Source organism: Geotrypetes seraphini, chromosome 11 (assembly GCF_902459505.1).
Source record: "Geotrypetes seraphini chromosome 11, aGeoSer1.1, whole genome shotgun sequence".
In the NCBI taxonomy this organism is placed as follows: domain Eukaryota; kingdom Metazoa; phylum Chordata; class Amphibia; order Gymnophiona; family Dermophiidae; genus Geotrypetes; species Geotrypetes seraphini.
The window spans coordinates 97,848,428-97,875,413 of NC_047094.1; the positions used below are offsets into that span (position 1 = coordinate 97,848,428).

Genomic DNA, 26,986 nt, shown 5'->3' on the forward strand with positions numbered 1-26,986 from the left:
ACTCCGAGTAATTCTCTATAATCACCAAGTGATTCTCTAACCTCCTTGTGCCACATTTGCAGCAAAAATTTACTGACAGATCTGAGCTGTTGTTGCCTTACTTTCTGATCAGTGCCTGAGCGCTGCTTGGCTCAGGCACTGACAGAAAAATAAGGCTTGACAGCTCAGACCCCCCCTCCCCCATCCCCAAGCATATTAAAATAATTTTTTAAAAAACAACCCAAATTGAAGTTTGACTGTAGAGATGCCCACTCTCTCCTGCCGTGTCACCGACACTAACCCCAAACACCCCTGGCAGCAGGAGAGGTGCCCACTCTCTCCCTGCAAAGCAACACACACCCTGACACATACACCTACCCCCGGCAGCGGGAGAGATGCCCACAATCTTCCACCACAACCAAGAAACATACCCCAAATCTCCTTGGCAATGGGAGAGATGCCTGGCTGGACGGATGCCTACTCCCTCCAGCCAGCTGTCCCGCCTCTTCAAAATGGTGGGCTTTCTCCGATACATCCAGGGAAGGGCCTAATGCTCTGATTGGCCCAGATGCATAAGGCCCCACCCATAGGAAGGGCCTTAAACAACCTGGACCAATCAGAGCCTCAGGCGGAGGCAAAGACCCGCTATTTTGAAGAGGCGGGCCAGCTGCCAGAGGGAGTAGGTATCCCTCCGGCCAGCCATCTACTAAGATAAGGGGGAGAGGGCGGGGGTCGTTGTAGGCACAGATGGGTGTTGTGTGGCGGCAGGAGAGCATGGGCATCTTTCCCACTGCTGAGAGGGGTTGGGGGGATGTTTCTTGGTAGCAAGGAAGTTTGGGCATCTCTCCCAAGGCTTGGGGGGGGGGCTTGCTTGGCGCCAAGAGAGATTGGGCATCTCTCCCGCTGCCAGGAGGGGGGCGTGTTGCTTGGCGGGGTGGGGGGAAGATTGGTCATCTCTCCCTTTGCTGGGGGGTGCATGTTGTTTGACAGCGGGAGAGAATGGGCATCTCTCCCGCTGCTGGCGAGCATGTTGCTTGGTGGCAGTAGAGAATGGGCATCTCTCCCACTGTCAGGCAGAGGGTTACTTGACTTCAACTGCTCGGTTTGTTGTTGGTTGGGTTCTTTTGTTTTGTTTGTGTTTGTTCTGTGCATGTGCCCATTACTATCACCAGCGATGGGCACATGCAAATTTAGCGAATCTTCGCTACTCTCAGCCAACCTTATTTGCATGAGCGTTTTTGGGAGAATGACTCCCTTTTTTAAAATCACTACTGTAACGGCTGCAACAGTGGCCTGTCGTTTTTTTACGTGGATTTTTGAGAATTTAGGCCTAAAAGACCATATAGTCGGCTGTTGATTCGTCCTTTTCTTTTTACTTTTTATAAAGACAATGGAGCAAATTTATCAGAAGTTTGCTCTGATTTTTCCCAAGTGGAAAAGTTACTCCAGTTTATTCCACCGAAAATGCTAAGATATTAACACTGAGAAATGGAAAAGTTCTGAAGGAAAAGTTTCTCCTTTAATGTGTGATTCTCATCCCCCTCCCCACCCCATATATATACATGTGTATATACACACACCCGAAAATGCTTCTACAACACCATTAACATGAGTCTAGGTAAATCAGGTGCTATACTGAATCTCAACCCTATTCCATGCAGGCATAAATTTAAAAAAGCTTGTGAAAAAAATCAAAGAGGGAATAGTAGAACATGAAACAGACAAGTTAATATTTTCCAAATGATGACCAGTAGTAGTTTATCTCTAGAAAGTGAATTCAGTGTTCATACTGGTCTTTCTGCCATGTCCTCTTGTATAACTTTAAATCAAACTATATATAGATACTAGTGTTTAAGCCCATTACATTAATGGTTGCTAGAATAGATGTGTAAACTTTTAGCACCATGGGGCGCTGAGACCTTTCTTTCTTTCTCTTTCTTTCTTTGCTTCCTGCTCCCCCTGTCCAGCAGTAGCCCTTCTCCCTTCCTTTTACCTCCCCCCCTGTCCAGCAGCACCCCTTCCCTGCTCCTCCTGACCAGCAGTAGCCCTTCTCCCTTCCTTTTACCTCCCCCCTGTCCAGCATCACCCTTTCCCTGCGCCCCCTATCCAGCAGTAGCCCTTCTCCCTTCCATTTACCTCCCCTCTGTCCAGCAGTACCCCTTCCCTGCTCCCCCTTTCCAGCAGTAGCCCTTCTCCCTTCCTTTTACCTCCATCCTGTCCAGCAGCATCCCTTCTCCCTTACTTTTACCTCCCTCCTGTCCAGTGGTACCCCCTTCTCCCTTCCCTGCTTCCCCCCTGTCCAGTAGTACCCCCTTCTCCCTTCCCTGCTTCCCCTGTCCAGCATCCGCTAGCCCAGGCAGCCTCGGGGCTTTTGCTAGGCCTGCCCACCTCACATTATCGAAGTGGGCTGGCCTAGCAAATGCCCCGCAGCTGCTTGATGAAACCGCAGCTGCTGCCGCTGCTGGTCCAGGGGTGAGAAGAAGAGGTGTCCAGGCAGCAGCAGCATAGTCAGAAGGCAGGAAGTCAGTCGGCATCAGAGATTGGGGCAGAAGGCAGGAAATCAGCTGAAGCAGGCACTGCACATGCACAGCACACCGCCACGGAGGCACGGAACACAGAGATTGAAGTGCGCATACGCGCTAAGGGTTTTATTATAGCGGATGTCATAATAGAAATTAATAATTTCTTTATGTACTATTGTATTTTATAATCAGTGAGAGATCTTTGTATACATTCTGTTATACTAGGATTCATCACCTTAAATCATCATTTGAAAAGAATATCTTCAACAGTATTGACTATGAGGAAAATATTTTTACATCTGAGGTATGCCTTGTGCCCCTTTTATTTTTTTTATTTATATATGAGTTCCTGTAGGCTTCTTCAAAAATGGACATATTAGACAATTGTAGTTATATAGTGTCTCTCAACCAACCAGGATCCTGCCATTAGAGGTCCTTGATGTCACAGAAAATGTGGCTTAGTATAATGTTTCGTGATTGCATGAGGGATTGCTTTTCTGGACTACACAGTGGCTACAGCTGAGTAACCTTTGGCTTGGAAATAAATTGAGCAATAACAGTTGACATTGTATATATGCAAATACCAGATGTTATGCTGTTTATGCCTTAAGTCCCTAAGAAATCTCTATATATCAAGCTGCACTAGACAGTCTTGCAGCATAGGTTTTAGTTATATTGATTTAGTCACACAAATCCTATTTTAGTTTATTTCTCTTTCAGAATTGATGTGTGAAGCAAACAGGATAAAAAAGATGTCCTAGAATCATGCGGGCAAATAATTGAAAAGCCTAATGCCTTGTGTCCTTCATGCTTGTATCTTTATGATTTTCTTGCACCGTTAGAAACTTAGAAGGAAAAGTTATGTCTTACCTGATAACTTTCTTTCCTTTAGTCGCAGCATTTGAATCCAGAAACTTGTGGGCTGTGCCCATTTACCAGAAGATAGAGAAAGAGCACTGTTCTATTCGATTTGTGTACTTTATATATTGCACTATACACTAAGTTCAGGAGCAGTTTACATACAATTAAGGCTGTTTACAGTCAAATAACATAGTCAAATAGTAATAAAATTCTCCATAAAAACTTAATGATCTATAAAATTGAATGCTGATGAAAAAAAAGCCAGGTTTTCAACATCTTTTGAAAGGCAAGACATCCTAACTGATCAGAAATTACCTGAGGCAATGTATTCCATAAAGAGGGTCCCATATATGAAAATGCCCTTTTTCTAGTAGTTAAATGGATACACTGCAAAGAAGGAAGTTCAAACAAACTGTATTGAGAGTTGACGTAATACTCTGTCGTAACTTAGTTCTTTCAACTTCTCCCTAAGACAGCCTGAACTGTAAGAATCAAAATACTTTGAAAATAAGGCACAAAAGTTTAAATGATATCTTTTCATGAACTGGGAGCCAGTGCAGATCTTTCAAAATTGGAGTAATATTATCAGTTTTTTCTTAAATGAAATTAGCCTCGCTGTCGTGTTTTGAACTAACTGTAGCCTTTTAAGATCTACCTTGGGAAGGTCCACATAAAACACATTACAGTAGTCTAAATCTGCTTATTACAAATGCCTTATAGGACATCATTGTTCCTGCTCAGTTAGTATAACTCCTTCCAAAGAAGAACAGGAAGAAAGCAGCAACATCTACTTCCTCACAGAATGTATAACCAGAGAACATTATCACAGATTGAAGCTCAAGAAACATTAACAGTGCAACAACAACTCATGCAGTGAAAAAGACTCGGAAACTACAAAACTTGCTGAAAAATATCAGGATTAATCTGCTGAGACTAAAGGAAATAAAGTTATCAGGTAAGACATAACTTTTCCTTTCTTAGCATCAGCAGCAGATGAATCCAGAAACTTGTGGGATATAGCAAAGTAGTCTTTACCTAGGGTAGGATTCTGAAATTCGTATGGCATGTACTGATCACCCAAAGGACACTTCCTATCGAGCTGCAATGTCCAGTTGATAGTGCTTTACAAAACTATTCTTGGAGGCCTACGTAGTAGCCCTGTAACTCTCCTCTTGAGAGAGAGAGAGACTTCAATTCAGCTCAGAAATCCACTACAGCTCACAACAAAGGTGGAAGTTGTTTACCAGAAAGGAGCATTGGCCTGCTTCATCCAACAAGCGATAGTTGCTTTGGATGCTGCTGATCCATAAAAGAGTACAAAAAGATGGTCTGAATAACAAAATTCATTTGCTACCTGTAGATACTGAATCAAAACACGACGAATGTCATGAGTTCAAAGTAAGAGAAAGTCCTTAGAATAATCTGCCTGGAAAAAGGAAGGAAGAAAAAGTGGCTAGTTTAGATGAAACAACGAAACCACTTTAGGAAGAAAGGAAAGTACCATTCAAACTGTAACTCCTGCTTCTTTAAAGCATAGAAAGAGATCTCTGCAAAACAAAGCTTGTTCGGACACTCTACAGGCAAAGGCCATAGCTACTAAGAACACCATTTTAAGTGTAAGATCCTTTAATGTTGCCTTCTTCATAGGCTTAAAAGGAAGCAGTTGTAGAGCCTTTAGAATTAGATTCAATTTCCACGCAGAACAAGAACAATGAACAGGCGGTCTAAGATGAATTGCCTTTTTCAGAAAACAAACCACATCCAGATGTGACCCTAAAGAGGAATTGGAATTTCTGCCCCAATAACAGGCGAATGCCACATAAACCTTGAGCAAATTACACCCTAAACCTTTATGAAGTCCATCCTGGAGAAATGGCAAAACTTGTGGCAGAGGAGTGTGAAAGGAATCAAAGCCCTGTCTGTGCACTATGCTTCAAAAATGCACCAGATGTGTACAAACGTCAAGGTAGAGCTTTTTATCACTTGTAGTAAAATTGTGATAACCCCCTCTGTATATTCTCTTCTCCTTAATCATGACCTTTTAAGATCCAAGCCATAAAACCAAATTGGGATGGAAACCGGACCTTGATGTTGAAAAGACTACAACAGATGCAGCTGAACAGCTTGTCAACTAAGAGTCGAATTAAGACTGTCTGGGCCAATTTGGTGCTATGATAGTTACCAGTCCTTGAGGAAGAACTCTGTGCAGAATCCTGCCCATCATAGGCCATGGCAGGAACACATGCAGATCCTTTAATGTTACCTTCTTCATAGGCTTAAAAGGAAGCAGTTGTAGAGCCTTTAGAATTAGATTCAATTTCCATGGAGAACAAGAACAATGAACAGGCGGTCCACAGCCAAGGATTTAGAATAATAATAATAACTTTATTCTTCTATACCGCCATAGTCGTGAGACTTCTAGGTGGTTTACATTGAAGAGGGCTGGACAGTCAGCGAGTTACAATATGCAGAGTTAAGAGAAATACAGCATGCAGAATCTTAAGGAGACCCCATAGACATCATATATCTAGATTTCCAAAAAGCCTTTGACAAGGTGCCCCATGAACGCCTACTCCGGAAACTGAAGAACCATGGGGTGGAAGGTGATGTACATAGATGGATCAGAAGCTGGTTGGAAGGTAGGAAACAGAGGGTAGGAGTGAAGGGTCACTACTCGGACTGATGGAGGGTCACGAGTGGGGTCCCGCAGGGCTCTATACTAGGGCCACTGCTATTTAATATAATCATAAATGATCTAGAAACAGGGACGAAGTGTGAGATAATAAAATTTGCGGACGACACCAAACTATTTAGTGGAACTCGGACTAAAGAGGACTGTGAAGAACTGCAAAGGGACTTGAACAAACTAGGGGAATGGGCGACAAGATGGCAGATGAAGTTCAATATTGAGAAATGTAAAGTATTACATGTGGGAAACAGAAACCTGAGGTACAACTATACAATGGGAGGGGTGTTTTTAAATGAGAGTACCCAAGAAAGGGACTTGGGGGTAATGGTGGACATGACAATGAAGCCGACGGCACAGTGCGCAGCGGCCGCTAAGAAGGCAAATAGAATGCTAGGCATCATCAAGAAGGGTATTACAACCAGAACGAAAGAAGTTATCCTGCCATTGTATCGAGCAATGGTGCATCCGCATCTGGAGTACTGCGTCCAATATTGGTCGCCGTACCTTAAGAAGGATATGACGATACTCGAGAGGGTTCAGAGGAGATCGACGCATCTGATAAAATGTTTGGAAAACCTTTCATACGCTGAGAGATTGGAAAAACTGGGACTCTTTTCCCTGGAGAAGAGAAGACTTAGAGGGGATATGATAGAAACTTACAAGATCATGAAGGGCATAGAGAAAGTAGAGAGGGACAGATTCTTCAAACTTTCAAATAATAAAAGAACAAGAGGACATTCGGAAAAGTTGAAAGGTGACAGATTCAAAACGAATGCTAGGAAGTTCTTCTTTACCCAACGTGTGGTGGACACCTGGAATGCGCTTCCAGAGGGCGTAATAGGGCAAAGTACGGTACTGGAGTTCAAGAAGGGATTGGACAATTTCCTGCTGGAAAAGGGGATAGAGGGGTATAGATAGATGATTACTGCACAGGTCCTGGACCTGTTGGGCCGCCGCGTGAGCGGACTGCCTGGCACGATGGACCTCAGGTCTGACCCAGTAGAGGCATTTCTTTTGTTCTTATGTTCTTAAGAAAGGCAGTAAATACAATATACGTATAGTTTACAATGAAGAGAGCTGGACAGTCAGCGAGTTACAATATGCAGAGATAAGAGAAATACAGCATGCAGAATAAATTTTTGTCTTATATGCAGGAGTGGACATGTTTGAAATATTAGAAATTGATTTAGTGTTTTGTGTAGATACTTTTTAGGTGATATTTCTGTCGAATAAGGCAGTTTTTATAGCTTTTCTAAAGGCTGAAAAACTGGTCGACTTTGGCATTGCGCAGAGTCATCATCAGATCCATGATGGGCATGCCCCATCTGTGAGTCACCATCTGAAATGCTTTCGATGACAGTTCCTACAGAGCTGGGTCCAGGGAGGTTCTTCTGAGAAAATCTGTTTGAACATTGAAAGCTCCTGCGATATGTGCCATGAAAAGCTGTTGCAAGTTACATTGCACCTGCTGAAGTAGAAGAGCTTCTATAGCCAAGGGCAGACTACAAGTACTGCACTGCCTATAGATATATGCTACCACCATGTTGTTGTCCAAGATTACCTGAATTGATTTATTCTCCAGTAGAAGCTGAAACACCTGTAATGCCAGGCAGCTTGCATGCAGCTCTAAATGATTGATTGGCCAAAGAGATGTCACTTTGCTCCAGTGTTCTTGGGCACTGTGAAGCAGGCAGTGCACCCCCCAACCTGTGAGACTGGCATCCATCATTATTACTATCCAAGAGGGCATCCCCAACTGAAGCCCACAAGTGAGATGTATTGGAGATAGCTGCGCTTCATCTGAGGCATCCATAGGAGGTACACAGTGTACTCCTGAGACACTGGAGACCAATGACTTAGGAAAGAGTACTGGAGGGGGTCGCATATGTGCTCTATCCCAAGGAACTAATGTCCAGTGTTGCTGCCATCGACCCAAGAACCTGGACATAATCCCATGTGCTCAGATTTGAACTTGCAATAATGAGCAAATCTGGTCTTCAAGTTTGCACCTCCTCTAATCTGGCAGAAATACCTTACCTCTGATAGTGTCAAAACTAACTAACTAAAACTTAATTTTATATACTGGGTCTTCAGCTAAAAAGTTGCTCGATTCGGTTTACAATAATGTAAGTATAGTACATAAATATAGAAGAAGAATGTAATCTAGAATGGCTTAGTTTTCAAAGTGTTTAGTAAACAAGAAAGTTTTCAGAACTTTCCAAAATAAAATGAAGTGGCCTAGACATCTATGTGAAAGCAGTAACTCTTTCCAGAGCTCAGTTAGTTTGAAAATGAAAGAGTAGCTGAGTCTCTTGAAAGTTCTGTTTTTACCCCTAAGGGAAGGAAATGTAAGTTTTAATTTATTTGAACTCCTAGCGAGATGAGATCTTCGTACATTCCAATCTAAAGGAACCAAAGTAATAAAAATGCCAGAACTAAAAGGGGCTATAGCTGAACTGCTTCAACTAATAGCCAATCTGTTGATCAAATCAGGAAGGATTCCAGAAGACTGGAAAGTGGCAAATGTTACGCTGATCTTCAAGAAAGGTTCGAGGGGAGATCCGGGAAGCTACAGACCAGTGAGTCTGACCTCGGTACCTGGAAAGATGGTAGAGGCGCTGATGGTAGAGGCATCATTGATCATCTTGATGAATATAATCTGATGAGGACCAACCAGCACAGCTTCAGCAAAGGAAGATCTTGCTTGACGAACTTGCTGCACTTCTTTGAGAGAGTAAACAAGCAGATAGACAAGGGTGACCTACTCGACATTGTATATCTGGATTTTTAGAAGGCGTTCAACCAGTGGCATACCAAGGAGGGGTGGGGGGTGCACAGCCGGCCAGGTCCGTAGCGGCGTGGGCCGGGGGAAAGGAAGGGGAGAGGCGCTTTTTTTCCCGTGGCAGGGAAGGCAGGATGTAGGCAGGCAAGCTGGCTTTAGCGCGGCAGGGAGGGAGATAGGTAGACAGGCAGGCTGGCTTTGTGGTGGCCAAAATCTGGAAGGTAGTGGGGGGACATAAGGAGTCACTGGGGGCACTATGGACACAGGACGGGGACACTGGGGGCACCATGGACACAGGATGGAGGCACTGGGAGCACCATGGACACGGGATGGAGGCACTGGGGGCACTATGGACACAGGATGGAGGCACTGGGGGCACTATGGACACGGGAAGGAGGCACTGGGGGCACTATGGACACGGGAAGGAGGCACTGAGGGCACTATGGACACAGTACGGAGGCACTAGGGGCACTAAGGACATGGGAAGGAAGGAGGGAGGGAATAGAAAGGGACAATTGTTGGGCCTGAGTGCAGAAAGAAAGAAAGGATACACAGTCAATTAATAGATGTCCCCTTTTGATGAAAAAATAAATGGTCACATTACCTCTGACTTACTTTCTCTGCAGCAGAGTCGGCAGCCATGCTGAGGTGCAGGAAGGTCCCACGCTGACTCGTCTGCTGGCTCTGCTCTGGAAGAAGTAAGTTATGTCGGAGGGGGTGGACCAGGCAGACGCAGTCATTGCGGGACTTTGCCACTACTCCCTGCGTCTGCCGGGTCCACCCCCTTCGACTTAACTTACTTCTGGAGCAGAGTCAGCAGACGAGTCATCGCGGGACCTTCCAGCATGCGGCTGCTGAGTCCGCTCCAGAGCAAATACGTCGGAGTGGGGTGGACTGGTAGCCGGCAGCTACAATCATTGTGGGACATTGCTGCATGAAGGGAGAGAAAGGAGCAGGATTGCTGGAATAGAAGAGTGGTGGAGGGAAAGAAAGGGGGCAGGGTGGTATGGAAAGGTGGTGCTGATAGAATTGATGTACAGAGAAAGGGGAGAGACATAAGGGGGAAGGATATTGGAGGGAGAGAAAGGGGCAGATGCTGATTGAAGAGGGGTGGATGGTGAGAGAAAGGGCAGACATTGGCTGGTAGTGGGGAGCCTATGCTGGATGGAAGTGCAGATGGGAGAGATAAGGGAGCAAATGCAGGAAGGAAATGGGAGAAGAGAAAGAGGGAAGCAGACGCTGGATAGAAGTGGACAGAGAGAGGAGAAGGTACTAGATGGAAGGGTTGGAGAAAGAGGGTACATGATGGAAGGAGGGGATAAATAAAAGGAGGGCACATGATGGGGAGAAAAGGATTGAGTTAGGGAAACACTAGAGGGGTGAGGGGAAACCTTTGTCTGTGTATTTCTATTTTATCCCCCTTTTACAAAACTGTGGAGCGTTTTTTAGCGCCAGCCATGGTGGTAGCAGCTCTGATGCTCAGAATTCTATGAGCGTCAGAGCTGTTACCACCATGGCTAAAATTCACACTCAGTTTTGTAAAAGGGGGAGGGGTTAGTTTGTGTTGAGACATATTCCATACTAGGTGAAAGTGTTTTCTGTGTTCTGTGTATTCGAAAGACATGGTTTTTTTGTTAGGACTGACTGCAGGATTGATCTGTACTAGTCTGGTTTGTTTAGTTTTACATTGGGTGTATTGATGTTGTACTGCTCACTACAGTATGTAAGATGCTGCCTTTTCCTAGGTACTCATGTGTTACATGTGGCTTGTTACTAAAAATCATGTTTTTCGTACAGATGGGGGGGTGTCAAAAAATGATGGGCCCCAGGTGTCACATATGCTAGGTACGCCACTGCGTTCAATAAGGATCCGCATGAACGACTACTTCGAAAAATTGCGAGCCATGGAATCAAGGGTGAAATACTCACGTGAATTAAAAGCTGGCCGGTGCATAGGAAACAGAGAGTGGGGTAGATGGACAAGACTCAGACTGGAAAAGCATCACGAGTGGAGTGCCGCAGGGTTTGGTGCTTGGATCCGTGCTCTTCAACATATTTATAAATGACCTGGAAATTGGTACGACGAGTGAGGTGATTAAATTTGCAGACGATACGAAGTTATTCAGAGTAGTTAAGACGCAGGAGGATTGCGAAGACCTGCAACGTGACATAAATACACTCGAGAAATGGTCCATGACATGGCAAGTAAGGTTTAACGTGGATAAGTGTAAGGTGATGCATGTTGGTAACAAAAATCTTATACATGAATACAGGATGTCCAGTGCAGTACTTGGAGACACCCCCCCCCCCCCCCAGGAAAGAGACTTGGGAGTACTGGTCGACAAGTCAATGCCACCACCGCGCAATGCGCGGTGGCTGCAAAAAGGGCAAACAGAATGCTAGGAATAATTAAGGGGATCATGAACAGATCAGAGAAGGTTATCATGCCGCTGTACTGGGCCATGGTACGCCCTTACCTGGAATACTTCATCCAGCACTGGTCACTGTACATGAAGAAGGACACAGTACTACTCGAAAGAGTCCAGAGAAGAGCAACTAAAATGGTTAAGGGGCTGGAGGAGTTGCCATACAATGAGAGATTAGAGAAACTGGGCCTCTTCTCCCTTGAAAAGAGGAGACTGAGTGGGGACTTGATCGAAATATTCAAGTTAATGAAGGGAGTAGATTTAGTAGATAAAGACAGGTTGTTCACCCTCTCCAAGGTAGAGAGAACGAGGGGGCACTCTCTAAAGTTAAAAGGGGATAGATTCCGTACAACGTAAGGAAGTTCCTCTTCCTCAGGGAGTGGTAGAAAACTGGAACGCTCTTCCGGAGGCTGTTATAGGGGAAAACACCCTCCAGGGATTCAAGACAAAGTTAGACAAGTTCCTGCTGAACCAGAACGTACGCAAGTAAAGCTAGTCTCAGTAAGGGCACTGATCTTTGACCTAAGGGCCGCCGCGTGAGCAGATTGCTGGGCACGATGGACCACTGGTCTGACCCAGCAGCGACAATACTTATGTGTTCTTATGGTATATAAGACATGAAGATGGGTAATGTAAATTCACCAAGGTAATGGTCCAACCAAGGGACTCTCTGCCAGCGTACATTGGCAATAGCAGGGCTGTGGGAGGTAAAATCCATAAAGGTGATAATGTTGAGAGAGTGACCTTTCTCGTGAGTGGGTGTCATTTGAGGCAAGGGTAAATCCAAAGAATGAAGCAAGGAAATTAAGTCAAGAGACTGCAATGGAAGAAGAGAATTCTCGAATATATTGGTAATCTAGCCCTGAGAGAGAGATCAAAAGATAAATCACTGTGGCAGTTTCATGCTGATTCTCTTGTTCTGATGATCCCTGAATCAATCAGTTGTCCAGATAAGACTGAAAGAGATTGCTGCCACCACCACCATGACCTTCTAAAAGGCAATGTGCGGCGGCGGCGAAAAGGGCAAACAGAATGCTTGGAATGATTAAGAAGGGGATCATGAACAGATCAAAGAAGGTTATCATGCCGCTGTACCGGGCCATGGTACGCCCTCAAATGGAATACTGCGTCCAGCACTGGTCACCGTACTTGAAGAAGGACACGGTACTACTTGAAAGGGTCCAGAGAAGAGCGACTAAAATGGTCAAGGGGCTGAAGGAGTTGTCATACAGTGAGAGATTAGAGAAACTGGGCCTCTTCTCCCTTGAAAAGAGGAGACTGAGAGGGGACATGATTGAAATCTTCAAGATAATGAAGGGAATAGACTTAATAGATAAAGACAGGTTGTTCACCCTCTTCAAGGTAGGGAGAACGAGAGGGTACTCTCTAAAGTTAAAAGGGGATAGATTCCGTACAAAGGTAAGGAAGTTCTTTTTCACCCAGAGAGTGGTGGAAAACTGGAACGCTCTTCCGGAGGCTGTCGTAGGGGAATCCCTCCAGGGATTCAAGACAAAGTTAGACAAGTTCCTGCAGAACTGGAACGTACGCAGGTAGGGCTGGTCTTGGTTAGGGCACTGGTCTTTGACCTAGGGGCCACTGCGTGAGCGGACTGCTGGGCACGATGGACCACTGGTCTGACCCAGCAGTGGCAATTATGTTCTGGGTACTGCAGCTAAACCAAATGGCATTGTTTGGAACTAAAAATGCTGTCCCAGAACCAAAAAATGAAGGTTTCTCTGGTATGGGTGCTAAATTGGGATATGCAAGTATGTCTCTTTGAGATCCAGAGCTGTAAGAAACTCTCCTGGCTGAACTTCTGCGAGTCAACAGAAAAAGAGAAGTCTTCCTTTGCCCAGCACAGCGAGAAAGCGAGAAACAAAAGAAAGGTAAAGCTGATGTCACAATATAACACAAGGGATTTTATTGGAAGTTCCTATGGGAAGTCCCAACTAGGATCCTGGTTTCGGCAGAACACTGCCTTCCTCAGGGGATATACCAAACTGATAACAGGTTATTATAGTGGTATCTCTATTTCAGGTAGTCTTGAAAAAGACCTTTAGGAACGTACTGAAGTACTGACAGCCAAACTTCTAAAGAAACTTGTCAAGGAGCTCTGTGAGAACCGAAACCAGGATCCTAGTTGGGACTTCCCATAGGAACTTTCAATAAAATCCCTTGTGTTGTATTGTGATATTGGCTTTGCCTTTCTTTTGTGTTGAACTTCTGCGAGGAAAGAATGGAGCAATTCCGTCTGAAAAAGTGTGAATCAAAGAAATTTGTTCACCTTTTTGAGGTCCAATACCAGACGGTAGGAACCTCCTTTCTTTGGTACTTCAAAGTAAATGGAGTACTGCTCTTATCTTTTTCAAGGTTTGGGATTGATTTCTCTGCATCTAAGTCTTTTAATAACTGTAGAGTGGACAGAACCACTGTTCTCCTTGCCAAGGCCTTGAACTGGAATTCCAAGAAATTACCTCCAATGGGAGAGGTGAATTCTAATTTGTAACTTTCTCTGATAACTTTGAGAACCCACTGATCTGTGGTAATTTTGCTGAATTTAACTTAAACATACCCTGGCAGCATAAAAGTTGTAAATAGTGACTTGAAGGGACAGTGCAGACACCTCAAAGGATGCCTTCAGCATCAATTCCAACTTCATTTCCTGGATGTCCTTCAGTGCAATCCCTGCATCCACCGGGACAGTGTTTTGTTTTGTTTTTGTTACTGCTGCCACCATTGCGTCCACCTTGGAAGTTTAAGCTTGTCCTGTTCCAGACATGCAACAGGATAAAGTTGCGACATAGCCTTAGCCACCCATAGGCTGACTTCTGGGGTGAACTACTGAGCCATTATGAGCTCCTGAATCACCTCATGTACTGAAAAAACCTCTATAGACCTCTCCCTCTAGTGGCCAGTTGCCTGCAGGATCAGAGTACCCTTGAGAAAATTCTACCCCTCTCTCTAGTAGAGAATGACACAAGTAAAAAAAATTTGTCCTCATCTCTGCCCCATCCCTGTGAGCTCGGTCCCTGCCCCCGCTCCATCCCATAAGCTCGGTCCCTGTCCCCGCAAGCTCGATCCCCATCCTGTTCCTGCAAACTGTCTGATCCCATCTGCACAAGCCTCGAATAGTTATGATTTTATATTGAACTTATTTTATTAAAGTATAAAAAGAAAAAATATTCTGTACAGTTGTCATTTTATAACACAAATAATACAGAGCAAGGATCAACAAAACTCCTGTCTCCCTTCCCCTTCACAAATATCCCCTCCACTATCGAGAAAACTGAATAAACCAAATTATTATAGAATGCTACAAAGAAAAATCATGCTAATAGAATACTGCTGTCACACATGACAGGAATAGTATCAGGGGAGTGCAACTAGGACAACTGTCCCCTGGTCAGATAGAGCCCTAAGCAAGGTGGAAGCTAAAGAAGCATAGCCTGGGCTTTGGGTCCCCAGTTATGTCTAACACCAGCTCTAGCAGGATGCATATTTCAAATCTTATGTGTTCTAATCACAAAATAGAAAATAAAATTATTTTTTCTACCTTTTGTTGTCTCATCATTTTATTCTTCAAATCATGTTGGTCTCAGACGCTGGTCTCTGTTTTATTTAGTCTTCTCAATTCACTTGCCAGGATCTCCTGACCATTTGACATTTCTTCTTTCTCCATGCTCACCATCCATCTTCTGTCTCTGGTAATGTATTGTTCCCCATGTTCAGCATCTCCCTTCTCTCTGTCTTCTATATGTCCCTTTCTAGTATTTCCCCTGTGCCCATTTCCCTGCCTTCATCATCTCACCATTCTATGATTCCCTCCCCCTGTATACAGTATCACTCCTCTATATCCCTATGCCCTCCCCTGTCCAGCATCTTCCTTCTGCGTTCTTATTCTTCCCCATATCTAGCATCTTCTCTCTGTGTCCATATACCCTCCCGAGTCCATATACCACCCCCATGCAGCATTCCCCTTTTTGTCCCTGTTCCTATGCTCCCATCCATGCCCACCATCTCCCCTCTTTTTGTATATCTCCCTATGTCCAGCTTCTCCCTTCTCTTATTCCCTTACACCAATGTGTGTCTCACACTCTCTTTTTCCTCCCTCCCTCTGCTATGTTCAATATTTCACTCACTCTTTCTTCATCCCTTTGATTCAGCTTTTCTCTTTCCTTCTCTCTCTTCCTCCCTGAGGGTCTTGCACCTCTCTCCCTTCCCTCTAGTCCACTTCCCATGGGTCCAACACCTCTATACCCTCCCTTCAGTGCCCAGGTATGGGTCTGGCACCTTTCCCTTCCCTCCAGCTCCACTCCATCCACCATGTTGGCTCAGCCCCTCTTTCCCTTTCCCCCAATCCCAGGACCTGATCCAGCAACTGTCTCCCTTCCTTTCAGCTCCAGCTGCCCAAGCAAACCCACCCCCCACTTGTCCAGAACATTCTTCCCGCTGAGTTCCTCCTTCTGATGTAACTTCCTGCGCAGTGAAACCAGAAGTTACATCGGAAGGAGGAACTCAGCAGGAAGAAGGTTCAGAAGTAGCTTTGCGTGCGATGTTGCCTCTTCGTCCACGAAGCTTCTAAGAGGCAGGTAGGCCCACTCCAGGAGGCGCAAAGGGGATGACCCAGGGGAGTTGCAGGTTTGTTGGGGGTTTTTTTTGCCAGTTTTGACCCGCAATTGGGAGCGAGGGTGGGGGGCTGCTGGACCCGTGATCACGAGGGATGCTGCTTGCCAGGATGGGTGGGAATGGAGGCAACTCGCGGCAGATCCTTTACCACAGGGACAAGGCCATTCACAACTGCGGGGTGCTGAAAAGCCTTGTCCCTGTACCAGCAGCAAATGGTTGATTTTATTCCCCATTCCTGCGAGTTAGCAACCACTACCCATGGGAAACATTCCCCGTGTCATTCTCTACCCTCAATTGACCAATTCCTGGCCTAGTCAGAGAACCAGGCAGAAAGCTCTCTCTCTCCCTCTAGTGGGCAAGTCGCAGCAAGAACACCTGAATGAACAGAAAGTGAGCAGGAATAAAAAAGGTAGGACAAGAGAAAGGGAGAGAGAACCATGGAGAGGTCAAGGACAGAAGGAGCCTAAAGAAAGTTCTAACTAGTTGCCTTTTTACTACAGGACTGAGAGTGCGCCTCCAGTTGGAAGCTGTGAACTAGTGAATGACATGGAGACTTCACATAGCTCTCCCCCCCACACCTCAATAAAATTACACTCATTGCAATCATATTTAAATGAAATTAAGTGTTAGTAAATTACCCTGTTGGTTTCAGGTACAAAACAAACTAACTAAGTTCTTGTGGATGTTTGTTTCTAGATGCTTCTGATGAGAGAAGATATGAAAGTAGTTCAAGAGAGACTTCTTAAAGAAATGGTAAATGAGTCTTTCTTACCTAAATCTGCTCTTTTGTTTTTTATAAAAGCCCACTCCACATCCAGATACAGATTGATTTTGGTTGAATTAAGTTGTTCAGATATGTGATGTTCCAAGAGTGCTAACAATTTTATTTTGATTGAGCTGAAAAGGAATTTGTTTACCTGTAAATTTATGCAGAGTATTGCATCTTGAATTAAAATAGGAGAAAGGTTCTTTTTTACCCAAAATATTATGCTCCTTTTAGTTATTATTTGCTTAACTTCTTTGAAGGTATGAATAAACATGTGGCTAAAGGTGAGCCGGTTGATATAGGGTATCTAGATTTTCAGAAAACTTTTGAAAATTAAAGAGTCATAGGATAGGTGGCAAAGTTCAGTTGTGGATTAGGAATTGGTTATTGTGACATAATAATACAATGGAATTCATTATGTCACATATATAGAATGAAAAGATCAATAGCCAGAAGCCTAAGAAATAAAATGGGGGAGTTGGAGACACTAGCAAGACGCGAAGAAATAGATATCATTGGCATAACAGAAACGTGGTGGAATGAGGAAAACGAATGGGATACAGTACTGCAGGGATACAAGCTTTACAGAAGAGACAGAACAGGACAGAAAGGGGGAGGCATTGCCCTATATGTCCAGGAGGGAGAATCTACTGGAGTAGGGAAGGCGGAGGAGAAAAAGAAACTGGAGTCCCTCTGGGTAAAAATCCCCAGACAGAACGGAGCAGACACAAAAATAGGTCTCTACTATCGACCTCCAGGTCAGACGGAGGAAACAGACTCTGAGATGATAGAAGAAATAAGACATGAATGTAGGACGGGAAATGTAACGATCATGGGAGACTTCAATTTCCCAGGAATAGACTGGAACCTAGTAACCTCAAGCTGCGGCAGGGAGATAAAGTTCCTGGAAATGGTGGGTGACTGCTTCCTGGAACAAATGGTAGAAGAACCGACAAGAGGAAACGCCACCTTGGACTTGGTCCTAAATGGCATAACTGGGCAAACAAAAGAAATAGAAGTCACGGTCCCGCTGGGGACGAGCGATCACAGTATGATCTACTTTAAACTCGACATCGGAAAGGGGAAGCGAACCAAGACCCTAACCACAACATTTAACTTTAAAAAAGGAAGATATGACAACATGAGAGCCATGGTAAGAAAAAGGATCAAAAAAAAGATAGCTTAAATTGAAACGGTAGAGCAAGCATGGTCCCTACTAAAAAATACTATCACCGAAGCACAGAATCTATACATTCCGCAGATAACCAAAGGAAGGAAAACTAAAGCCAAAAGAGAACCAGCTTGGCTAACCAAAGAGGTGAAGGATGCAGTTAGGGAAAAGAAGGACTCTTTTAAAAAATGAAAACGCGAGAATATAACCGAGGCTTGGAACAGTCACAAAGACGACCAGAAGAAGTGCCACAAGGCGGTGAGAGAAGCCAAAAGGGCCTATGAGGAAAAGATAGCCCAAGAGGCCAAAAACTTCAAACCCTTTTTTAGATATGTTAAGGGGAAAAAACCTGCAAAGGAGACAGTAGGCCCTCTCGACGACCAAGGAAGAAAAGGATACATCAAAGAAGACAAACAGATTGCAGACAGATTAAATTCCTTCTTTGCTTCTGTCTTTACCAAGGAAGATGCCACTTCAATACCCGAAACAGTGAAAGTTTTCAAGGGAGAAATAGAGGAGAGCCTGACCACAGTGAAGGTGGATCTGGACCAGATTTACTATCAGATTGACAAACTAAAAAGTGACAAATCCCCTGGCCCAGATGGAATTCACCCGAGAGTATTAAAGGAACTAAAGGTGGAAATCGGAGAACTACTGCAATCCCTCGCTAACATGTCAATTAGAACCGGATGGATACCAGAAGACTGGAAGATAGCGAACGTCATCCCAATCTTCAAAAAAGGATCAAGGGGAGAACCGGGAAACTATAGACCTGTGAGTCTCACATCGGTCCCTGGGAAAATGGTTGAAGCTTTGATTAAAGACAGCATAGTACAGCATCTAGATAACCATGACCTGCTGAAAGGTAGTCAGCATGGCTTCAGGAAAGGAAAGTCGTGCTTGACCAACTTACTTCAATTTTTTGAGGGAGTGAACAAACAAGTCGATAGCGGAGAACCGGTAGACATAATATACTTGGACTTCCAGAAAGCGTTCGACAAAGTACCTCATGCGAGACTTCTCAAAAAACTACAAAGTCATGGAATAGAAGGGGATATACTAAGATGGATAGGAAAATGGCTGGAAAACAGAAGACAGAGAGTGGGCATAAATGGGAAGTACTCAGACTGGAAAAAAGTAACTAGCGGTGTGCCTCAGGGCTCGGTTCTTGGGCCTATCTTATTCAATATCTTCGTAAATGACCTGGAAGAAGAAACGACCAGTGTTATTGTCAAGTTTGCAGATGACACAAAGCTATGCCGGACAATCAGGTCACAAAAAGACATCGAGGAACTTCAGAGAGATTTGAAGCAACTTGAGAGATGGGCAGAAAATTGGCAGATGAGTTTTAATGTGGAAAAATGCAAAGTGATGCACCTGGGCAGAAAAAACAAGAAGCATGAGTATAAACTGTTAGGTATAACATTGGGGAAGAGCGAACAAGAAAAAGACTTAGGGGTACTGATAGACAGGACCCTAAAGCCGTCGGCTCAATGCGCAGCGGCGGCAAAGAAAGCTAACAGGATGTTAGGCATGATAAAGAAGGGAATCACGAGTAGATCAAGGGAGGTCATAATGCCGCTTTATAGAGCAATGGTCAGACCACACTTGGAATACTGTGTCCAACACTGGTCTCCATACCTGAAGAAGTGCTGGAGAAGGTGCAGAGGAGAGCGACGAAGCTAGTAGAAGGTATGGAGAACTTGAGCTACAAGGATCGCCTCAGAAAACTGGGATTATTCACCCTTGAGAAGAGAAGACTGAGAGGGGATCTGATAGAGACTTTTAAATTGCTAAAAGGAATCGACAAAATGGAGCAAGCTCACTCACCAGCAGGGGGAAAGGATGGAGAGCAAGAAATAGCTTTATTCACATTGGCGAATGTGACCCAGACTCGGACCAGAGGTCATGGCCTGAAGCTGAGAGGGGACACGGCCAGGACAAATGTCAGAAAGTTCTGCTTCACACAGCGAGTGGTGAACGCCTGGAACTCTCTCCCGAAAGAGATGGTGGAAGAAACTACCATTCTAGGATTTAAGGGAAAATTGGACGCACATCTTCTTGCAGGACACATTGAGGTATACGAGTGACTAATGTATGCGTCAGGGTACGCCTGGCTGAGCCTCCGCGTGTGCGGATCACCGGACTGGATGGACCTCAGGTCTGATCCGGTGCAGGCATTTCTTATGTTCTTATGTTCTTAATAGCGATACAAAATGGAAATTATAATAATTTTATTAAAATTTGGGAGCCATTAACGTCTTTTTGTCATGATTAAATGCCATTTTTCTATTAGTTATACACCATATAGTATTGGGAGGGGGGAGGGATACAAATATAGGTTTCTTATTATGAATGAAGGGCTTTGATGGAGGGTGGGGAGAGGGTTACATTTGTATGTTTAGATTATAATGATAAGATATGCAAGTGCTCTGATTAATTGTGTTTATTATGATTGTTGTACACTTGATGAAAGTTTTAAAAATGAATAAAGAATTATATAAAAAAAAAGGAATTGGTTATTGGATAAAAAAACAGAGGGTAGGGTTAAATGATCATTTTTCTCAATGGAGGAGAGTAAACAGTGGAGTGCCGCAGGGATCTGTTCTTGGGCCAGTGCTATTTAACTTATTTATAAATGATCTGGAAATTGGACTGATGAGTGAGGTGATTAAATTTGCAGATGACACTAAACTGTTCAAAGTTGTTAAAATGCTGGCAGACTGAAAATTTGCAGGCAGACCTTAGGAAATTGGAAGACTGGGCATCCAAGTGGCAGATGAGATTTAATGTGGACAAATGCAAAGGAGTGCACATTGGGAAGAATAGCCCAAATCACAGTTATCAGATGTTAGGGTCCACATTGGGGGTTAGCTCCCAAGAAAATGATCTGGGTGTCATTGTAGACAATATGATGAAACCTTCCGCTCAATGTGTGGTGTCGGCGTCCAAAAAAGCAAACAAGATGCTAGGAATGATTTTAAAAGGGATGGTTAACAAGACTAAGAATGTTATAATGCCTCTGTATCACTCCATGGTGTGACCTTATCTGGAGTATTGTGTTCAATTCTGGTCTCCTTATCTCAAGAAAGATATAGTGGCACTAGAAAAGGTTCAAAGAAGAACAACCAAGATGATAAAGGGGATGGAACTCCTCTTGTATGAGTAAAGACTAAAAAGGTTAGAGCTTTTCAGCTTGGAAAAGAGACGTCTGAGGGGAGAACATAAGAACATAAGAATTTGCCTCCGATGGGTCAGATCAGAGGTCCATTCTGCCCAGCGGTCCGCTCCCGCAGCGGCCCCTCAGGCCTATCACCTGTGCAGTGATCCCTGGCTATTCCTTTAACCTAGCTCAACCCTATTTGTACCCCTTAATCCCTTTATCCTCTAGGAACCTATCTAAACCTTCTTTGAAGCCTTGTAACGCGCTCTGGCCTATCACGGCCTCCGGAAGCGCGTTCCATGTGTCCACCACCCTCTGGGTAAAAAAGAACTTCCTAGCGTTTGTTCTAAACCTGTCCCCTTTTAATTTCTCCGAGTGCCCCCTTGTACTTGTGGTTCCCCACATTGTGAAAAATATGTCCCTGTCTACCTTCTCTATGCCCTTCAGGATTTTGAAGGTTTCTATCATGTCTCCTTTAAGTCTCCGCTTTTCCAGGGAGAATAGCCCCAGCTTTTTCAATCTATCAGCATATGAGAAGTTTTCCATACCCTTTATCAGTTTAGTCGCTCTTCTCTGGACTCCCTCATGTCCTTCTTGAGGTATGGCGACCAGTACTGGACACAGTACTCCAGATGCGGGCGCACCATTGCACGATACAGTGGCATGATGACTTCCTTCGTCCTGGCAGTGATACCCTTTTTAATGATACCCAACATTTGGTTTGCTTTCCTTGAGGCCATCGCACATTGTGCCGACGCCTTCAATGATGTGTCTACCATCACCCCCAGGTCTCTTTCAAGGTTACTTACCCCTAGCAGCGATCCCCCCATTTTGTAGCTGAACATCGGGTTCTTTTTCCCTACATGCATGACCTTGCATTTCTCTATGTTAAAGCTCATTTGCCACTTTTTTGCCCACTCTTCCAGTCTTGCTAGGTCCCTTTGCAGGTCTTCGCAGTCTTCCGCAGTTCTAACCCTGCTGCAGAGTTTGGTGTCATCCGCAAATTTTATAACCTGACATTTTCTTCTAAAATTTGCGGATGACACCAAACTCTGCAGCAGATATGATTGAAGTCTACAAAATCCTAAGTGGAGTAAAGCGGGTACAAGTGGATCAATTTTTCACTCCATCAAAAATGACAAAGACGAGGGGGACACTTCATGAAATTACAGGGAAATACTTTTAAAACCAATAGGAAGAAATATTTTTTTCACTCAGAGAATAGTTAAGCTCTGGAACGCATTGCCAGAGGTTGTGGTAAGAGCAGATAGCGTAGCTGGTTTTAAGAAAAATTTTGACAATTTCCTGGAGGAAATATCCATAGTCTGTTATTGAGAAAGACATGGGGAAGCAACTGCTTGCCCTGGATCGGTAGCATGGAATATTGCTATTCTTTGGGGTTTTGCCAGGTTCTAATGACCTGGATTGGCCACTGTGAGGATGAGATATTGGGCTTGATGAACCATTGGTCTGACCCAGTAAGGCTATTCTTATGTTCTTATCAGCAAATATCTTCTGTATGAATAACAAAATCATCAGTTAGTTACATTTGTTAAATAGCCTCTGTGTTGGACTTTTTTAGTTCCTAAGAACTTTAATTAATTAATAGATGTTAGGACAGCGCTAAGATTTGATTTGCCTGAGACAGGCTGTGCTTTCCTGATAGAAATAGTCATATTTGCCTACTTTGTGTGCTACAAATTATTTGAATAGCAAAAGACAGTAAGACCTCTCTTTTTACCCTAAGAAGGATTCTTAAGCCTATCAATTGTATTACTATGGAATGCAGAACATTAGCATATATACCCAGCAAGCATAAGCCAAATACTACTGCTGCAGCAGTTTGATATTCTGTGATATATTCTGTACTTTTCTAATGTGTATGCTCCTGTACTAAATTCTGTTGTGTTAAAAAAAGAACAAAAACAAGGAAGCAATTGTTCAACAATTCTTGACTCTACTTCTATGATTCTTTTTGTTAAGTTTGCATGGTGATGTCTGATTAATGCAATACCTTTTATCACAGCAAGAAGAGGAGCTGCTCAATGTTCGCAGAGGTCTGCAGTCACTTTTTATGAACGGAAACTGAAAGTTTTAATGCTAGTTATTTCCAATGGTATAAAGTGTATTTATGAAAAAAATCTTTTGAAATTTTGTACAGTGTGGAATTCTAAATATTTACTCTTTGTTGTAATAGTAAATTGCCTGAAAGCTAATGTCGCTGGTGCTTTTAAAATATCATTTTTTTAACTTTGGTAAAATTGCAATAAATTATATAGAAATGTCATATCCAAAACTGTTTGTTGGTGTTTAGCTGTTTTTCTTTTATTATACAAAGATTGAATATATGTAATATTTTAGCTTATTAGGAATAATTTAAGAGGACATTAATTAAAAAAAAAATCTTGAACTAATAGTCAAGTTCAGGGAAAAGAAAGTTGTTAAAATCATATTAAAATATTCAGTGTACTTAATGGACTTCAAATACTCTGTTCATGAAATGTTCTGTCTGACCTATGTTTTTTTAAATAATCTATAAGAAAATGTATGTGTACGCTTTTTTTTTCCTTTCAGTGTGACAGATTAAAAGAAACTTTTATTGTGCCTTGTTTCTGTGAGTTTTATTTACACTTTATCATGCATTTAGCATTGGTCAAGAGGAAGAGAAAAAGTCAGAATTCTTAAACTAAGGATATGTTAGAGTGCATTCAGATATAATTCTTATTTTGTAGAATTAGCATCAAGTTCCTAATATGGCTGTACTGGCATGTGTTATTTTAGAAATCGATACTCAGTCAGTGGTGCTTAGTGTTTTCCTGACCATCACTGGCATTATACCAAGAAATTCAATGTCAGGCCATGACTGGGCTTCAGCATTGAATTTTCAGAGCCAGCTAAAGCATAGCCGGTCCTGGCTCAGTACAAGATCGCGTACATCAATGTGCTATTGTGTGCAAATCGAGCACTGTTGTCTGTTGCCTGGCTTACGATCCACAGTGCCTCAGTAACTCTGCACACAATCCACAATAGATAAACTTAGTTTGCATACAAATGGGGTTCCAATGTCTTTCATTGACCCTGAAAAACCTCTCAACTATACCACATATTAGTTTATATGTATTATTATTTGAATATTTTATCAAAAAGCTTTGTTTAAGTTTAGTTAACTTTCAAGTGCAAGACAGCAGAGTGGAACTTATCTTAGGGCTCCTTTTACTAAGCCATGTTAGGGCTTTAACGTGTGCTAAATTGCCGCCCACGCTAGACCTTAACGCCAGCATTGAGCTGGCATTAGTTCTAGCCGCGTAGCGCGGGTTTAGCACGTGCTAAAATGCGTGCCCTAAAAACACTAACATGGCTTAGTAAAAGGAGCCCTTAGTCTGCGCCTGCCGACGTCCAAATCTCAGAAGACAAAATGAGCAGTCATTTTGTCCTCTGAGATTCAAACGCCTGCAGGCGCAGACCAAGATAAGTCCCACTCTGCTGTCTTGCACTTGAAAGTTAACTAAAGTTAAATAATAATACATATAAACTAATATGTGGTATAGTTGAGAGATTTTTCAGGGTCAATGAAAGACATCGGAACCCCATTTGTATGCAAACTAAGTTTATCCCTTGTGGATTGTTTGCAGAGTTACTGAGACACTGGTGGTCAAGCATGTATCAGCAGGAGCGAGCTTTCCGCGCTCCTGCATGGGCCCACGCCGCTTCCTGAATGACTGCCATCAGTTCTCACGAAGGGGGGGGTTAAAAAGGTATGGGGGATTTAAAAAGGTCCAGCTCCTCTGTCAAATTTAAGAACCCATTGTGGCCCATGAGTCACAAAGTTTGCCCACCCCTGGTCTAGATTCTATATATGGCATCTAAAAAATGCATGCTGAATTAAAAGTTACATGCCTAAATTTTTTTGCAAGTCAAAAAAAAGGGGGGGGGGGCTTGTAAATGGGAGGGTCATGGGTAGATCAGGGGCGTTCCTGGAATTTACATGCATACTTACACAATAACGGGGATCTGCACCTAATTTAAGCACAAGGATTTGCACCATGTTTCAGTTGGTGCAAATGAATGAGCCCAAAGGTATTTTATCTAAGCTCTATTTAAAGAACAGCACCCACTACTGTTTATTAAAACTAACTAGCTCCAACAATTGCTCATTAAGATTCTAATTATGGGCTCTAATTAACTTGTTATTCACTTAAATTATGCATACAAACTGGGTCTATACCCAAATTATGCACACAATTTGTAGCGCTTTTTATGTAATTTAGGGCATAGTGTCTACTTTTATGAGATATATGCATAATTACTGAGGATTAAATCAGTACTTATGCCTGTATTTATAAGGTGCATACATGTACACCAGCATATGCACACTGAAAATTACCCTGTCTTGCAGCAGGTGTACCTTGTGAGAAATTGCAGGGAAGCTGTTTTAAAGGGCACACTATATAAGTCTTTGTGCCTTCCTACTTAAGTGGCTTCTTATAAAATTAGGGCCTTATTCTAAAACTGGCGCCCAAAGTTAGTAGGCAGTAGGCAACCTGCGACCACCTAACGTATGTGGCTTTAATTGTTTTAAGCAGCGTACTTATTGGCTGCACAGATTAAAAAACATTTTTTTTAAATGGAGGTGCCTCCAAAAAAGCTGCCGTTATCCCACCTACAGAGTTATGTTATGATGCCCGATACCACTGTAGGCCCGGCTAACACCGGAAGTGGCATTAGACATCGTAAGTCGCCTCTGTAGGCGTGATTCTCATGACAGGTAGGCACTGGAAATGTAGGCCAGGGTTTTAAAGGCCTAGCTTTCATGTAACCGGATTCTGTAAATGGCGCCATTACGTGATTGGCAGTCATTTTTAAGGTGGCCAATGATAATGGCCTTACTGCCTAAAGGTCTTAATTTCTCTTCCAAATTTCAGGCAGGATGATTTTTTTTTCCCCTGATCCTTTCAGGTTTATCAGTTTACAATATGGTAATGATTATCTTGGAAGTCAATATAGCACTTCATTTCTTGGTGACTTATTTTTAACAGGTGTTTGTGTGCTATCTGATAGTAGCAGATAAAGCACAAATGGTTTGGCAAAACTTCTCATTGTTTTCTTATAAGAGATTGCAGTGGAATATTCAGCTAACGGTGGTCACTGCCAATTAAATTAGACCCAGATATTCAGCAGGGCAGCAGCTGGCAGTTACCCATGTGTCACCAATCTTCAGCAGAGGTACATGATTAACCTAGGCCAACCTAAGCTAACCAGATAGTTGTTCAGGTACCACTGCTAAATATTAATGCTGCCGGATAACTCCTGACTCTGCTCCTGCACCACTCTAGAAATAACTGGATAATTTTGTGATGGTCAGACAGGACGTTGCTGTTGCTGTGTATGCTTGTGGGATTCAGTCAGCACTTGTTAGCCAGTGGCATAGCAGCCGCTTGGATTGAACGTAAAATCCTACAGGCCCCTGGGCTTGTGGGCCCCTGCAAGGGAACAGGTGGATGCCCTTCAGTAATTCAGCACAGTCACACGCGCTCTCTTCAAAATACAGTAGCTATTCGGTATAAATATATATATGGATAGGAGAGGCATGCATCAGGGGCCCAATACATAATATTCTCTATATAATAGTCCTTATTTCTCTTTCCCCTCCCTCCATGCAACATTTATTATCACTCCCTCCTACCTCTTCAAGAGGCCAAGGGCACCAGTTTCTACATGCTGCCGGTAGCTGACCCCCAAAGCCTTTTCTCTGATCTATAATACGTCAGCGGGAAGGCTTCCGGGTCATTCACGGGCAGTTTGTAGGAACCGCTGCCCATGGCCTTTTGAAGAGAGCGAGAGTGTATATATACATATAACACCCACACTCTCTCTCTCTTCAAAAGAATCCAGATGTTAAAATGCTGTTCCCAAATACTTCAGTAAGCATCACAGAAGCACTTTGTGTTAATTTCCTGTAGTGGATAATCATTTAATCAAAGAACAAAATGTAACTGGGGTC

General features: G+C 43.4%; 1 protein-coding gene across 1 annotated transcript in view; it reads left to right on the plus strand.

The window, feature by feature from the left end:
• The window catches only part of SYCP2 (synaptonemal complex protein 2), a 406,987-nt gene extending 383,398 nt beyond the window's left edge, over nucleotides 1-23,589 (plus strand). The window contains exons 39-41 of the mRNA XM_033914513.1: nucleotides 2,727-2,805; nucleotides 16,582-16,638; nucleotides 23,012-23,589. Of these exons, the coding sequence (XP_033770404.1) occupies nucleotides 2,727-2,805; nucleotides 16,582-16,638; nucleotides 23,012-23,074 (199 nt within the window). The 3' untranslated portion in view covers nucleotides 23,075-23,589. The remainder of the gene's footprint in view (nucleotides 1-2,726; nucleotides 2,806-16,581; nucleotides 16,639-23,011) is intronic.
• The last annotated feature ends 3,397 nt before the right edge of the window (nucleotides 23,590-26,986 follow it).